This window comes from Coffea arabica, chromosome 9e, assembly GCF_036785885.1.
Source record: "Coffea arabica cultivar ET-39 chromosome 9e, Coffea Arabica ET-39 HiFi, whole genome shotgun sequence".
Lineage (NCBI taxonomy): Eukaryota > Viridiplantae > Streptophyta > Magnoliopsida > Gentianales > Rubiaceae > Coffea > Coffea arabica.
In genome coordinates, this window is record NC_092327.1 from 30683233 (window position 1) to 30699714 (window position 16482).

The following is a 16482-nucleotide window of genomic DNA, read 5'->3' on the forward strand; positions in this document are numbered from 1 at the left end:
GCTAAATAGCCAATGATTTTTCACCTACATGCATTCTAACCAGTTGCCCAGGTCATTCTAGCATTACATGGTTTAAGTTGCAGCTAGAATTAACCACACCAAACATATTATTATAATTCCAGAAAAGAATACAAATATGTAAAAAGATTTAAAGGGAAGCGACACAAAATATTTTCACGGCGTAATAATCCTTGACAAGAGAAAAAAAAAAAAAGGAAAAACATAGGCTAGTACACATGCTTAACGCCTATCAGATGCCACCGATTCTGCAGAGAAGAGGTATCTCACACGTGAAAGAACAGAGTCATGGGCAGGATCATATGGATAGTCCTTGGAGGGGATCTCCAGAATTGCTGGAATTGGTTTATTGTAGCTATCAACCAAAAACCTTATCATGTTTGCAATCTGTGTAGCAAAAAGCAGAGCAAAGATTTAATAAGATTGAGAAAGGAACAAACATGACAAGCATGTATGATTAGGTCCCTATTTTAGGAAAACCTTGGAGTGAATCCCACAGAATGAAGACTGCTATCATTAATCAGCATGCCAAAGGCAAGACATTATCAATCATAAGTTCCATGTGGGGTACAACCGTGGCAAAGATAGCGTTAAACAAAATGCCAATCACATAGAGATCAAAATAACTCCTTTTTCCATGGCGACTGCCAATCACATAGAGATCAAAATAACAAAATGCCAATCATTACAAAATGGCGACTGCAGAGACCATGATATTAAAACACATCAGCAATTGGTGAACTAGAGCTCATAAAACATGCCATGATGAGATTTCAATTGCATTTGCTAATAATTTCACATGGTTATGGATATCATGGTATTGGAAGTTTTCGCTAGTTGCTTTCAAGTCCCATCGGCCAATTCCAGAAAACCATGTTCTATTTTGAAACTCCAATTTCTTTCAATACTTAGAGAGTGTGCTCCAGAACAATAGTGCTATTCTTACGTGGTAAGTTTGTCCTCTTGGTAGAACAGCATTTTGCCCCACCACCCATGTTCCATGACAGAAAATAAAGTCAACTCTTATAAGTGAGTCCTAAATTATCTTCTCGCATAAATAGCATAATATATGTCCATGTATCAAAACCTTGTAAAAAATAAAGTATTTATTGACCAACATTGGGTATACAAGTGGCCTTTCCAGAGTAACATCTGCAGCACATGACACTATTTTGTCCTTGAAAAACTTCTGCACTAACAAGAGGCTTTAGTTTGATGAGAAAGATGGTTTATTTCTACCTTGTGAACATATATGACACAAGAGATTGGCTTTCATTGTAATGTTTTAAAGCGTTTGAAATGTCTTTATAGATTACTTCTGAAGTAGTATCAACCAACTTTAGAAACATCCGCTTCAACACTGAAAATTTAAGTCTTTCCAGGCTTAGATTTCAAAATGATATTTTGCCGTGTTAAATCAACAAACATATTTTTCTTCTAAAATAACTAGGTTTTTTCATCCCATAAAACATCACGGCAGTCTTCAGTCTTATATTTAAAGTATAAACACATACACATTAACAGATCATTAACAAAATAAGTAAGCAGCCATCCACATGGCTATACACCCATGAAGCCCGAATACAGACCCTTCATTCATTGTTCAGTCTTACGTGTAAGCCACTGATGAAGCTTTTTCCCTCCCCTTTCTCTTTGAAATAGGAAGATGATTTTGTTTCATGGTATAGAAAATCACAATATGATCAGCGGAACTTACATATTGGCTTATCAACACCACAGCTACATCCTCTCTTGTCGTGAAGTCTTTGAATGCCTCTTCAATCTGTTTCACTGTTGTTTCTAAGAAAAAACACCAAGATCATTGATGAGTTTGTATCAAGATTGGCATAACCTACATTTTCTAAGAGAAAAACAATCCAATCATAATGTCAAATGTTTCTGACACAACCAAGAATGAAAAGTGAAAAGTTACGTGTGATCCAAAATTTCTTCATTCCACTTTCCAGAAACTAATGAGTGTTAACCACCTAGCACATTTCCTTAGCAAAGTAGTCACTGATTGTTCATCATAGCAGGAAAATCAGAGTGCAACCACCTAATACAGATGGGAAACTTTTCTTGCTTTTTGATGAACTTTCATAACTATCCTAAGTGGCAACAACAAAAAATCACGTAGCCAATGAAAAGTATCTGGGTGTTTGCCATACTAAATAAGGGAGGAGCACCCTTCAATCTGTGGTGCCTCTCCATTTTTTATCATTTTCAAAATATACATAACTTGAAGGCTTTAACTTGGTATAACAACTAAAAAGGCTTTTACTACACACTAGTATGGTGACTAACATAAACTATCATTGAGATTATTTTTTCTGAAAAAGACATATACAAATATTTAATTTCCAACTCCTAAATTGTAAGCATCATTTCCTCTAATTAGTTTTGTCAAAATAATCTTACATCTAAACATAAAATCATTTCTGTTAGATTTTAAAAAACAAACAAATAAACACAAAATGGGTGCACCACATTTTCAAACAGTCAAAGAAGCTACTAAAAGAAAAGTTCAAGATGTTGTTAACAGTTTGCCTTATGCTGCATACTAAAATTTGATCTCCTTGTAAGCAAATAGCAACATCATTTTAGGTGAAGATAATACTAAATCTAAAGGACTAAACAAAAAATAGAAAATCAAATAAAAAAATTCTGCACGCTTATCAGAAAAGAAGTCAAAACACTGTGATAAGATCAACAGAGAACTTGACTCAGTTGCAACAGTTTCATTTAATTGATTTGTGACCAACAGAAGTTTTTGGAATAAAGATGAAGAAGTGAAAAACTTCTTCGGATAAAAAGACATATGCATAATTATTGGATTTTATGCATCCACATCAAGGAGAGGACACAACACTAGTTCAAAGAAACTAAACCAAAAAGACAGACAAAAATCGCAACCATTCAAAAGATCTATACATTGAAAATAAGCCTGCCTATATGGATAATAGATGATGGCATCTAAGAAAGTACAATAATCGGTTGATATTTCTCAAAATCCATCATTAAAGAGAAATAATTCCAACATTTAAAACCCCCCCCCCCAAAAAAAAAAAAAAAGAAACGAGAGAGAGAGAGAGACTACATTGCACATCTACCAATACAGAATAGTTTGCTACTGTTACTATCCATATTAATTTCTGGCATTGCCCTTGCAATTCCAACAAGGCTCAAGCTCCTCCTTTCATTTGAATATTCAGTTGATCACTTATCGCGACTTAATCAAACAAAAAGTTAAAATTCTGGAGAAGATGTATCAATTCTTTTCAGGAAGTAAAATATATGAACAATAACTGAACAAAAAACTATGTATTAATGAGAACACTTAGGTGTAAAAGCATACTTGAGTCCACGATGAGGTAATTTGTCTTCCTCCTCAAGTCTACATTGCCAACCCCAGCAAGTAAAAATCCAGTGATAGTGTCCTACATAGACAGTAAGTCATGAGAATAATTTCACTCTACTAACCATAACAGAAAGAATATCTAACTTCCTGATGTAGAAACCACAGTTTAAAGCATCATTCCACAGTATCCCCTTGTGTATTCTATGTCAAGAATAGTGTGAATTTCCCTAATGAAGCACCCTTCCCATTAACACCAATACAGTCAAAAGATGTTTCCATCCCAGGAATGTACTTGTAATTGTTTGGAAATAGCAAAAGCAAACCCACGATCAACCACATCCCATCCCATTCTTTACATTTGTCTACCTACATAAATATCTATGATGCATCTGCAACTACTTCAAGAATCATTTCAAGTTGTACCGAGACAATTAACTTGTATTGGAGTAGGAACCTTGGAGTGATTATAAAAAAAAAAAAAAGAAAACACGGAAATTGGTGAATGAAGAATTTCTTTTGATTGTTATGACAATAAATATGAAAACAAAATCAGGCTTTAATAATTCTCTAATGAACATAACAAAAAAACACGTCTCACTCCATCCTCTTCAAAATATGTTAGAAAATAGTACCCACAGAAAGAGGAAAAAATTAAAAAAGCAAAAGATCTCTTGCTGCAGTGTTAAATTGACCATGCACCATTATCCATACCTCTTACTTCATACACTAGTAACTTATTACGAAACATAAATTCCTTGGTACAAATTCATAACACTTGAACCAACATGTGATTCACTAAATAGGCCATGATCGCTATAACCTCTGAGCCCATAAGAATATACAAAAGGGTATGCACTAAATGTCATCAAATTTAGTAGATACTATCCAATGTTAAGAAATATGGCAACATGTGAACAAATCCAATACAAAAAAAATGTGATGGACCTTCCAACTTCAAAAGACAGAAAGAAAAAGTTCCATAAACAAAAAATTTCTGCAAAGGGCACGACAGAAAGGTCAATTAATAAAGAAGGCACCATTTTTGTGCTTTTTATGAGAAATGGGTAGATGATTTACTGAAAAATGCACACATATGTACCCCAAAAGAGTCTTCATTTTGTTACAAAGTCAGTATATACAGCATTTAGAAATAGCCAAAATTATACTGTCCTTATTAATTAAGGATCCAAGCCCACCCTTTTCACAAATTTTCCCAGCTATGGATAACAGATTAAAAATGCAGTCTTTACTGCAGAACAAAAAAAAAATTCAACACATATGCTTCCTAGTACACAAATCAAAACACTGAATTAGATTAAACAGTCATAAGTGAGGTCGATAAAAAAACCCTTTTCAGCATCAGAGACAAAAATTGCTCTATCCTTGAAATCAATTCAAACTTCAAAGATGCCCTCCAACATATCACAATCAATATGCTGCATAGAGTTTTATTATCTAAATAATGATGAATTCAAAATCTTTTACCTCATCAGCAATCATAGCGATGAAGGCTGAGTTCATAGTGCGAACTGGAGCTCGGCCGGCCATCCTGAAACCAATAAACAAGTAAACATGAGAAATCTGCATCCAATTCATAAAGGGAAAAAAATGAAAGATCTGGGTATCAAAGAAAGAAAGAGAGACCTAACTGGTAAATGGGTTTTTGAGCGGCAACAGGAGGAAGGTGAAGGTGGCTGTTCGGGGACTGCCGGAGATGGTGGTAGTTGCGTCGTCGGGTGGTGGTTGAGGGTGCTCTAGGACGGTGGGAGGAGAGCGCAAATGATGACGGATCTGTTTTGTGTTGGATTTTGGGGTAATTGCGTTTTACCCCCTTAAATATTTAGTGAGTAGCAATTGACCTCCTAAACTGTGGGGGTGCTGCCGTGCTGGTAAAAGGGTTTGTGATTCTAAAACTTTTGAAGAATTTTCAAATGGAAACTTATTGAACTAACCTTTTTTTTTTTTAAAGAACAGCTACCTGCATTTCAGAAAACTCCACACCAAACAAGAAAACAAGAATTTGGTAGTAGGTGTCTGAAGAATGGTAGATACAATACATGTGAGTAAAGTAAGTAGCAGATTTTATATAGAAGAAAAGTAGTACAATTGTTTATCGAAAGATTAAAAAAAATCAGCACCAGAGAATTTTCCTGACTTGGAGGGTTGGAGTTATAGCATAGAAGATTTTGGAATGAAATCTTAATTTTATGAATCCTCATATGCTAATCATTTGGGAGGCTTTGGCTAATTGCCAGATTTGAGTCTTATAACAAAAAGAAATAACAACAATTTTGAAGTGTTTGACTAAATCAATATCTCTCAAGGTCAATAATTGACAAATACTCCAAATTACTGATTTATGAGGTCTTACATGTGGTGAACAAGTTGAGTCCCAAGATCATCTAATTTTTCATTGTCTATTTTCTAAGATTACATAATAATTATCTCCTATTAAGTGGGATAACCTCCATCTTCCTCACTTTTTTGGTCTTGGCGGTTAAAGCCAACTGAAGTTGGTAGGCAACAGTTTGCTAGATCAAATATCTTTCATAGCCTAAGTACTATAGGACGTCTGTACAAAGGTTGCTGGATATCAAAATTGGATAGTATCAATTTTGCAGCTCAAAAGTTCCAGTGGAGATGCTTGAACCAGGGTCTTCCTATGAATGAAGTGATTTTCAGCAGAACAGAACTGGGAAGGGTGAACCATGGTGCAAACATTGTAAATAGAGAAGAGGAGACCCTGGAGTATGTGTTACTGCTTTGCCACAAAGCTGAGGAGATATGGAAATTTGCACTAGTTCATTGGGATGGGTCGAGTGAAAAGAGGGTTACTTTTGGGATTGGATAGAGGCATACAGGGTGCTAAATAGAGAGTGGATGGATATTCTCATATCACACTCACAGTTTATTTGCTATGGGCCATCCGGAAAGAGATAAACAACCTGCTGTTTAATGGAAACGGGATGGACTTTGTAGATGTTGTACAAAGTGCATGGCTGGAGTGGGATGAATATGACAGGTTCTCAATAGGGAAAAGGACTGGGAGCAGCAACTGGAAGGATGAACTCTACCAAGCATGGGCGCTGACAGAGGATAGTGTTGCTTCGCCCGAGTTGAAACTAGCAACTGCTTTTAGATTGGCTCTTACTGAAGCTTGCGAGCAAAGGCTGGAGCTGAAGTTCAAGTCATGATTGACAACAGAAAGCTGCTAGACAAAATCTCAAGTACTGCTGTCAATGATGCAAATGTAGGCTACAATACTAGAGGACCTGAATCACACCTAAAGCAAATGTTTGCGAGCTGCTCGTTCAAGAGAAGCATAGAAGATAAGAATAGTAGTAGTAAAGTTAATAGACTAGCTCTAGTTGCAGGCTGTTTGCTGCATGAATCCATTGGAAGCTATGCTTTCCAGTGCTGTGGTTAGCAAAAAATGTTGATATTAATGGCATTGACTTGCCATTGATGACTGGACACTAGTTTAGATTACATAGATACCTCTCGTAAGTCTGATTGTAGAAATGGAATTGTTGATGTTTTCATGAGGATATAAAATTGTTCTTGCAGCAGTAGCACGAAATTGTTATGGTAGCATGTTAAGACTCTTAGTTTGGTCCAATCATGGAATCCAAATTGAAGATTGCAGAAGCAGTTGTTTGTATGATTTCAAGCTCATAAACAGAATTGGTATCTAATAGGTTTATTCAATGGCTAGTAATGCATATTTTCTTGCTGCTCTTTTATCTTCTTGCAGATTCGCATGGATTAGAAGACAAGGTAATTGGGTAAGGCATGTAGTGGAAAATAATGCTACAAACTTTTTATCAATTGTTCAAGCAGCTAGCAGGACCCCTTCCCCCCTTGTGGCATTTTAATGAATAAGTCTATTGCCCATGATCTATAAAAGCTTAATATATATTTATCAGTTTGTAAAAGCACATTTAAATAGATCTTCTTTTTTTTTTTTTTTTTCTAAATCTAAAGTTTGTCCCATTGATCCTAATTAGTAGGGCAATTAGGCACTCAATAAACTTTTGCAACGCAAGTTTAGAGGGTTCTAATACTCGCTTGAGCGGCTTGACTTGATTACTAAAAGTCAATATACAGTAGCAACTCATAATTAATCTCTTTCACCCTCTTTCATTTTTGTTAATATAATCCAATTTCGTGCTCTAATTCCTCTGAATGAAATAAATAAGGAACAAGGTAAATACAGAGGTGAAACGAGCATCCCGTAGCATCCCATACCTAAAAGGCACCAAGACAAAATTAAAATTTTCGTAAAATGCAACCCTAATAGAGCATTTCTTTCTTCTTTTTAGATTCGAAAATACCATCTTTTATGAGAAAGTGGTCCGTCTTTACTAACGAACCAACTTGTGTTTGCAAATATTTACATCGGTGTTGTAATTCTCCGAAATGTCTTGAAATTACAAAACTGCCCTTTTCACTAAGGCAAATTATAACTAGGATATTATCAAACTACAGGCATCCATCATTAAAAGGCCGACATAGGGCATGTTTTCTTTGATAGAGCATCTGCTATAAAGTTGCACTCTTCTGGTTTAAAAACCAAGTAACAAGCTGATGACATTTGTCATCATGGCTCGACAGTCCAATTGACTAGATTGCTTCTCCTATGTTCCGGACGCTAGTCTTGTTTGAATTGCTATTTTTAGGAGTTTTCGTAGAAAAATATATTATAATAATTTGATATTTATAAAATAAAAAGGTGATTGGAAAATATATTTATGAAGTTTTTTTTTTGGTGAAAAACCACATTCCAAACAAAGGAAAGTTGACAGCCAAGGGCAACCCTATTCTTATGACAAAGTTCTACCATCATATTAGGATGCATGCCAACGTTCAAAGCAAATCCGATCTAAAACTTTCCTAAATGATGTCTTATGAGTCCAAATCGTAGTCATGGTTCACTGTCGCAGTTTAGGTCCCGACTGTGGACATTGGACACAATTGTTCTATATTGGTTGTGACGCAAGGATCACGAATAAGGTGATATGCATGTTTTCATGTAAAATTTTTCAAAAAATTTGAAAGATTTCTTAAAAAAATAAAAATATGATAAGAAGTAGAATGATCAATTTAAGTTTTCTATATATCTACATTAATAGATATAATAACTAATTTTATAAACATCGTGATGCTGTTTTAAATGAACATAAGGCTTGTATAAAAAAAATGAAAATTCCCATTCCCTTGGCAAAATGGATGTTTTTGGGCCACACAGGCGGCTTATTCAAACAATTTCTCCTTGGGTTGAAGTGAGCTAATTCTACTTTTGGTACGTAAGAATGGCCTAGAAATAAAAGATCTTTCCAACTTATTCATTCGATTCCAATTTTGGTATGGATCATTTAAGTAAGAAAACTCTTTTCTCCGGAAATGTTCATACCCACTTTTTTCTAGAATCCCATTCTTCCCAAAAAAAAAATCTAGAAAATAGTCTTTTCAACTTCATCCTAAAATGCCCAAAATAGTAGGCTGTCAAGTTTATCCTTATAAATCTATTTTCCTTCATCACCATATTTTTGGATATTTATGAGTTCAATTAATAATTGAATGTAATTGTTTTATGACATAATTTTTCTTGTGTTGAAATAAATTTTTCGTTTTACCAGCAAACAAATATTTTAAGGTGCTTTATTCTTTGACTTTCAAACAATTTTGTGAAATTCTTTTTATTGTTCTCATAAAAATAAAAATATAATAATAATAATAATCAAGAATATATTACATTTGTTTGTATTCATGTAATTTATATTTTATATTGTTAATTATATTGCTAGTGAATACAAAATTTTAACATAAAAATCTATATGCTAGAATGGATCAAGTATTGCAATTAATATCCATTGTCAATTATTCTCAAAAATATGTCAAAAGTCCTTGTAAACAGACAAATAACCTAGTAGAACAAATAAAAGAAAAGCAATAAAACATATTATATCTTGTAAACTAATTTAGGGCAATTAAGTCAAATTTTTATTAATTGTACTTCATTCTGACATCTAAATATTGATTATACCAAATATTGGAAAGTGAACGAACTTTCCACTCCGATTTGTGTACTAGACACTTGAATGTTAGATTTTTTCTAAAATCGAGTATGTAGAAGTCTATTTATATTAAACATGCACGTATTAGGAAGGAATTCAGGAATATGGAGAAAAAATTCTTAAAATACCACAATACAATAAGGAAAAAAATAAATGAGAGAGATTTCATATCTATGTGATTAGGTATAATAACCTACTAAACCCCAAGTAGAGTAAGAGTAGAATCTCACTATGATAAAGAAGAATATAAGCCTTATCAGAGCATTCCTGAATCCACCAACATAACCACAAGAAAGATACAAAATAGCAAAACATCACAAGTAAGGTCTAAAGACCATAAATACCAAAGTAACTACTATATCTTTCTTTGTGACTCTTAAGTCTTGATCAATATGTCTGTCAACACGTCCTCACAATAGATCTTGACTAAGAGAAGGAAGAATTCTTAGACCAGCATGTTGTGTGGGTATCCACAATTAAAATCCAACATTTTTGGAAGTTCTTTAACCACTTTATTTGTTTATGAATTGCATACTTTTATTTAATGACAGGGAAATGAAGCACGAACCTTTCCAATCAACCAAATTTTTCAGAGTCAAAAAATGAAATTTTTTATGAACATAAATTCAAAAAAAATAAATGTAATCTTTAAACAAACTATTAGATGCTTTTGTGTGATCTTTTATGAATTTTAACCATGATTGGAGCAAATCAATTGGGTTATCTCTTTTGTGTTTTCCCTATTGCATCATCTTTGTTGAGAAAGAATTGTTTATAATCTTTTTCATGGTGAGCAGGAGAGGAAGGAAAGCGGGTGTGATTATTGGGTAAAGCCATCACGGCGGGAGAGGAGTGTTTTAGCATTTTACGGATGTTTTGGACTTTTAGCCAGCTCTGTTTGACCAAATTAACGGATGTTACTGTCAGGGGTTCTTTGTTATTTTGTCAAACTACAAGGTTTCTTTAGTAATATATCTAAACCTCAAGGGAGATAAATGTAATTAACCCTATTTTTAATAATATGTTATGACTATTTTACCCTTGTTAGTTAGGGTACAATAGAAAATATATAAGGTAGCCCGCCCCCTGAATAAAGAAGCCAAGACGTGCCTCCCAAAAATACCCCGTCTAGTTCTCTTCTGCTGTTCCATGTGGGTCCTGCGTGAATTGTCTGGGTGGAAAGCTGGAGAATACTTATTAGATGGTGTTGAGAGGGTCTAATTCAATAAATTCTCTAGAGTAATGATTGTGACATTCTATTCTGTGTTTTTATACTTTACTCCTTGAACCTATCTTGCAGTTGCACTTTAGCCCATGGAACCAATTTAATTTAGTAATTGCTGTACCCCATTGAATAATTGTGCAAGTATAAAGAACTACAAAAGGATGATTTTAACTTTTTTTGGGTGGGTTGGGGGGGGGGGGGAGAGGGGCAAAAATGCCTCCTTCAAGATGTTCCTGGCAATATTTTTTTTAAAAAAATTTGTGACTGTAAAAGTACTTCTTAAATATCACATTTTTAAAGGTTTAATTACAGTTTGCTCCTCTAAACTTGATCTTGTAAAACTTTGCCCCTTTAACTTCAAACATATACACTTTACCTACTACATTAACTAGTCAAACATTGGTGATGGACTTTTCATCCGATATTTTGATAAAATGACATTAACACCCATAAATAGTAGTTGTTTGGATAGTGTATTATTTGAAATATTATTTGGAATAATTACTGTAGCACTTTTTATGATGTGATGTATGTGAGATAAAAAAATGATTGGAAATATAAAAAGATGGGTTGGGAAATTTGTTTATGATGCAAGCGAAATATTATTTGGGATAAAAGCACTATCCAAACAAACCCGCGCGCTATATTTTAAATATGGAGTGTCTTATTGGAAAAAGACTAAATCACATAATATAAAAAAAATAAAAATAAAAGACTGCAAAATATCAAAGAGTTGAAAATTTTTGTTTTAGAAGTTCAAAATTTTTAAAAGAATCACTGAAACTTCTATACTAGTTTTTCATCGCCTCTCTTTCTTCCTTTAGATTGTAAATGAATTGGTTTTGATAATTTTTCCTTACTTTGTCGTCTCACAAGATTCTTATGAGTCAATAAAATGCAAGTTGGTATTTTTATGCCACATTCACATCTCACGAGTTGATGAATTTCTTTTTATTTTTTACCTCTCATCCTCTCTACACCCTTCTATCCAATTGCCTAGACCAAGATTTAAAACTTGAACCTAACAGCAAGAAGGACAATAAATGCTCTCCCTTGGAATAATTTAAAAAAAAAAATACTGTAACACTTTTTTTGTTGTGATCTATGTGACATAAAAAGTTGGATAGAAAATGTGTTGATGATGCAAGTAAATAAATTTTTACTAATAATCCACTAACCAAACAAACCAAATTAATTCATTTGTATCTTACCAGCTCCGTTTCCTTGTTGTTACTAAATTATTCCACGTTTTAGAAAATTAAGACCTGAAGTTATTTTTATCTTGTTATGTGATCCTTAAATAACTACTATTGTTTGCTTACTTGCTTATTTAATTTGTTTAGATATTGAAACTTCAAAATAAACAAAAAAGAGCCTATATTCTTACTTTTTTGTGTAATTATATAATAAATAAATTGTTTAAAAATGTGATGATTCCAAAAATATTCACATACTCACGAATTAGAAAAAACTTTAAAAAAATATGTGACGTGATTAGAAAAAATAAATGACTGATTAACTGTGCTGCAAATTTCTGTGAATGGCAAATGTGTCATATTCTATATTTGCAAAATATGGCAAAATAGATGCCATATTCTATATTTGCAAGTATTGTTGTAATGGGTAAAAGTGTCTTTCAATTTGATTGAAGGGGTAAAGTATAAGTATCCCTTCTCTCTCTCTCTCTCTCTTTTTTCATAGACGCTTAATTTTCTGTATCTTCTTAAGCAAAATGTACAAAAGAAAATGGAGCGAGCACAACAATAATTACAATGCCAAATATAAAAGTAACCTCTTTTGGATTGCAATTCTTTAAAGAAAATTTTTAAGTTTTCATAAATATATTTTTGCAATCATTTTTTTACTTCATATGCATTAAATTATTATAGCACATTTTTTTTAATAAAAATTTCAAAAACTAGTAATCCAAACGAAGAAAAAAATTTCCAAAGAATAGCAATCCAAACAGGTTCATTTTACTAGGCCTAGACCTGTCTCGAAAGAAAGCTAGCTGGAGAGGTCTAAAATTCTCCAACAACCATGTTCATCATCATATGAGGTGTCAATGGACAAAAATCCGACATTTCACACGGAAGAGAAATCTGAGATTCTCCAACCTTTTACATATCTGCAAATGGATCCTATGCAAAAGATTGTAGCATTGATGTTCTATGTTATGTTTTAAGGTGGTCGCACACTAAATATAGATTGAAGTTCCGCAGTCAATACTCATATCATATACCTAGTCCAAAAACATATCTCAAATACCCTAGTACTTTCTTGTTGATTGAAACTTTGGATTAAAAATTTGCATTTTTTTCTAAAAAATTGTATATTTTTCATGAACACTTTTTCAATTATCTTTCTATCTTACATATAACAAATCGTTACAGTATAATTTTAAACAAAAACTCCAAGAATAGCAATTTAAATGAGCTGGTACATGGATGTGTATTTTGCATGATCCACAAGAGCAATCCCACCCTTGAACAAAGGGGAAAAAAAAGAGCTATTTATCCCATTTTTTGAAAAAAAAAAAGAAGAAAGAAGATAACAAGTACCAGTGTAAAGAAGCAAGAAAATACACAAAAGTTCTGAAATCAATTTTGAGAAATTAAATTCAGTTTTTGGTTTGCACACTAATTTTCTACATGCGTCAGAGATCAAAGAATCTATGCTCAGCCAACAAACAAATGGAAAAGGTCCAAAATGATAAAGTCAAGTTATTCGGATTCTTTTTGTTTTTGAATCAAGTTCACCCCTCAAATAAGCCACCTTATTAGTTATTGCACTGTTGTAGTCCAAGACAAGTTTTTGCAAAGGTACCAAATTCAAAAAGGTTGTAGACCGTTCAAAGTTTTTTTTTTTTTTTTTTTCATCTTCCAGGCTTTCTGACCTGAAATCCAATATTTACAATGGTAAAATAATTGGATGGCCCAAATTAATAACAAAATACAAGAAAAAAAAAAGGAATGCCAAATAAGCTGTCAATATAATCACCCCTTATGTTATGCGTGAAGATGGGTTTATCATGCTAGTTTTCTTGAAAAAGTGTAATTAAATTTAGTAATTATCAAGTGCAAGCAGGTAATAAAATGTAAGAGAGTGTATTAAAATGATAAATAAAGTCTATATCATGTAGCTTAATGGGCACCATTTCGGAAATATAATAATAACGACGAGTTAATTTTATATAAACTGACAGTGTATACACTGTCACAATTAAATACATGACACATAAGTAAAACTTAAATTCTTAATTCAACCTTTGCACATGTATCATGTATTTAACGATAATAATATATATACATATACTTACAATGTATATAAAATTAATCCATACATATACAAAAAAAAATGTAACTATCAAGTCCAATATTATCCGGTTGTTTTGGCCTTTAAACAATGGGGGAAACGAAAAGAATGGATGGCCCAAAATAATAAATACAAAAAAAATGCATGGTCCAAATTAATCTATCAACATCATAATTCATTAGTTACACCCAAGTCCCAAGCATGCAGCTTTTAAATCCCACTCACAATAAAGGGCAAAAAAATAATATCACTGGAAATGTAACTGTCACTGCAGCAATTTAGTACTAATCAACATTTACAAATACATCAATTAAAAGTGCCATTTTCATATCCACTAATTATTATTATTAGTTCTTAAGTGCCAAAGGCAATTGTGACGCGGACGCTGACGTAGACACAGACCTGTCCTTTGACTCTTTTGACCTTTGCACCTCCAGCTGTGGCCGCTGCTTTCTGTACCGCAGAATAAACAGGAAAGCCGAAACCACCAGCAAAACGACGCCGCCCAGCCCGCAGACCAGGCTGCTTATGAGTAATATTTCCCTCACGTGATTTTTGTGAATGTCACGTGACCTCTTCTTTTCTCTGTTTCTCCACCACGCCGCCGCCGCCGGATCGGAACCAGGAGAAAAGCCTCCAGCGGAGCCGGCGCCGGTGGTTAAGTTCTTGGCCTCGGGTAACGACACCCTTTTTCCGTTGTTAAAGAAGGAGAGCATTTCCGGGTCGGTTTCTTTGGTCGGCTCTGCCGTGTCTTGGTATGATAAGCCGTGGTCTGATGGCCGGAGATATCTGCCGTCCGATTGCATGACGAGAAGAGAGAGTGTTAAGTTGAGTGCTAGGAAGCAAATGACTGGGTAGACGACGTAGTTTTGGCAGCCACGATCCATTTCTGTGTGTTGTGATTTGAGAGAGGGAGGTGTGAGAGTTTATGAAGATGATGAAGTGTTTTTCACTCATTCTCACTTTGTACTTCCACTTATATATATGTGTTGTAAAAAGATTAGAATAGGGAAAGTAAAATAAGCAAATAAATTGATGTTTTATATAAATAGCTTTTTTGCCATAAAGGGTAGTCTACGTGGGCTCCATTTGATTTGCATTTTCTTGAAGACATTTTGGATTGAAAATTATGTAGAAATATTTTTTGTGATATAAGATGGAAAAAGAACTAAAAATTTACAAAAATGGCCTAAAATCGTGTTTAAGAAATAATATATAGTAAATTCTTAATGTGCAAATAAAAATAGGTAGTGTGTGTGGATAGGAAATTATTTGGGATAATTTTTTGAAAAAAAAAAATTTGTAACACTTTTTTGATGTAATGTATATAAGATGAAAATTTGATTGAAAAATGTGTTAATGACACAAACAAATTAATGTGTGTAAATAATATGCAATCCAAACAATTTTTCAAGAAATCATTTCAAGCAATCCAAGGTTTTTCGGGTGACATTTGTGAGTGATGATTATTTGGTCTTTTACGAAATAAAATTTAATTTGTTTTGTTCTTATAGCATCTTTGTACATTTTTCAAGTTTGTGTCAAATTTTGAGAAGTTTCAAAGTGTGTTATTTCCTTTTTGACAGAATATTTCTTTTATGGTCATTTATGTCCCAAAAAAAAAAAAAAGAGAAAGAGGTGGTTGGTAGTCTTTATTTTTCTTTTTGACCAAAAATTTATATGTATGCAGCAAAAGATAAGGAACTACATGCTCTTTTCAAGATTTACGTTAGACAAAAATCTTTTATGGATAAAGGTTTGTCTAATGGAGGTTGACCGGCAATTGCTAGCATGAGTTTCAATTTAATTACCAAAAAAGAAAATACATATTTACACTTTTTACATTCATTACATTTAAATTTTCTTGATTTGATTTTTACTTTTCTAAAATATTAATACTTAGACACCCCCTTGATCTATACTTAAGGGACACTCTCTCAACAAACCTCATAAACAAAGTATTAATGCTTATTAATCATATTTTCAGTTTTTAATCTTTTTTTTTTTGTAATTTTTATAATGCATTTTAAAGATGGATTATACACTGCCGAGCTTAACACATCGCTAGAGGAGGAAGCTGGCTGACTACGTTGGTTCCTTATGTTGATAAGAAATTGAATTTGCTAAATTCTTTCTTTGTTAATTCTAAAAATATTGTCTACTTTTTTTTTTTAATATATACTTATTGTTTTCAAACTTTCTTTGAATCAATACATAAACTTCCTAGCTTTTGTATTCACTTCCTCGCTTAAAGAATTACTATCAATTTCCAAGTTTTCTACCCTTTTTTATAGGACAAGCCCATCATCATTCAACATAGCAATATCACTAAACCGACAAGTGTTACTTTCTGGTTAACCCATCTAATCACTGCAATTATATCGAACTTTTTCTGTTTTTTGTGTGTACTTTGTCTTCAACATATTTGCAAACTATAAATGATTGAGACCCACCATGGACACAACCAATTTCCATTTTTTTTTTGTTTT

At 33.1% G+C, this 16482-nt stretch overlaps 2 protein-coding genes across 3 annotated transcripts; both read right to left on the reverse strand.

Annotated features, from left to right (window-relative positions):
• Positions 1-84: 84 nt before the first annotated feature.
• LOC113709142 (V-type proton ATPase subunit F) lies at positions 85-5210 on the reverse strand. Of its 2 annotated transcripts, none has more exons than XM_027231894.2 (5): positions 5021-5210; positions 4862-4925; positions 3374-3455; positions 1736-1818; positions 85-405 (listed from the first exon to the last, which is right to left on the reverse strand). In XM_027231894.2, exons 2-5 carry the CDS (start codon positions 4922-4924, stop codon positions 241-243), a joined length of 393 nt encoding a protein of 130 aa, XP_027087695.1. In that variant the 5' UTR covers position 4925; positions 5021-5210; the 3' UTR covers positions 85-240. The 2 variants fall into 2 exon arrangements, with proteins under 2 accessions (XP_027087695.1, XP_027087697.1); XM_027231896.2 differs by having other exon boundaries at positions 5026-5173.
• An 8924-nt stretch (positions 5211-14134) lies between these two features.
• On the reverse strand, positions 14135-14967 carry LOC113707834 (uncharacterized). Its single transcript, XM_027230169.2, has one exon. It carries the CDS (start codon positions 14878-14880, stop codon positions 14341-14343), a length of 540 nt encoding a protein of 179 aa, XP_027085970.2. The 5' UTR covers positions 14881-14967; the 3' UTR covers positions 14135-14340.
• Between the last annotated feature and the right edge of the window lie 1515 nt (positions 14968-16482).

Coding starts and splice junctions, on each gene's coding strand:
- LOC113707834 (XM_027230169.2), bottom strand. CDS start 14,880: ATGGATCGTGGCTGCCAAAACTACGTCGTCTACCCAGTCATTTGCTTC.
- LOC113709142 (XM_027231894.2), bottom strand. CDS start 4,924: ATGGCCGGCCGAGCTCCAGTTCGCACTATGAACTCAGCCTTCATCGCT. Junction 1,819..3,373: donor TTACCTCATCGTGGACTCAA/GTATGCTTTTAC, acceptor GTTTTTTCTTAG/AAACAACAGTGAAACAGATT. Junction 406..1,735: donor TGGTGTTGATAAGCCAATAT/GTAAGTTCCGCT, acceptor TTTGCTACACAG/ATTGCAAACATGATAAGGTT.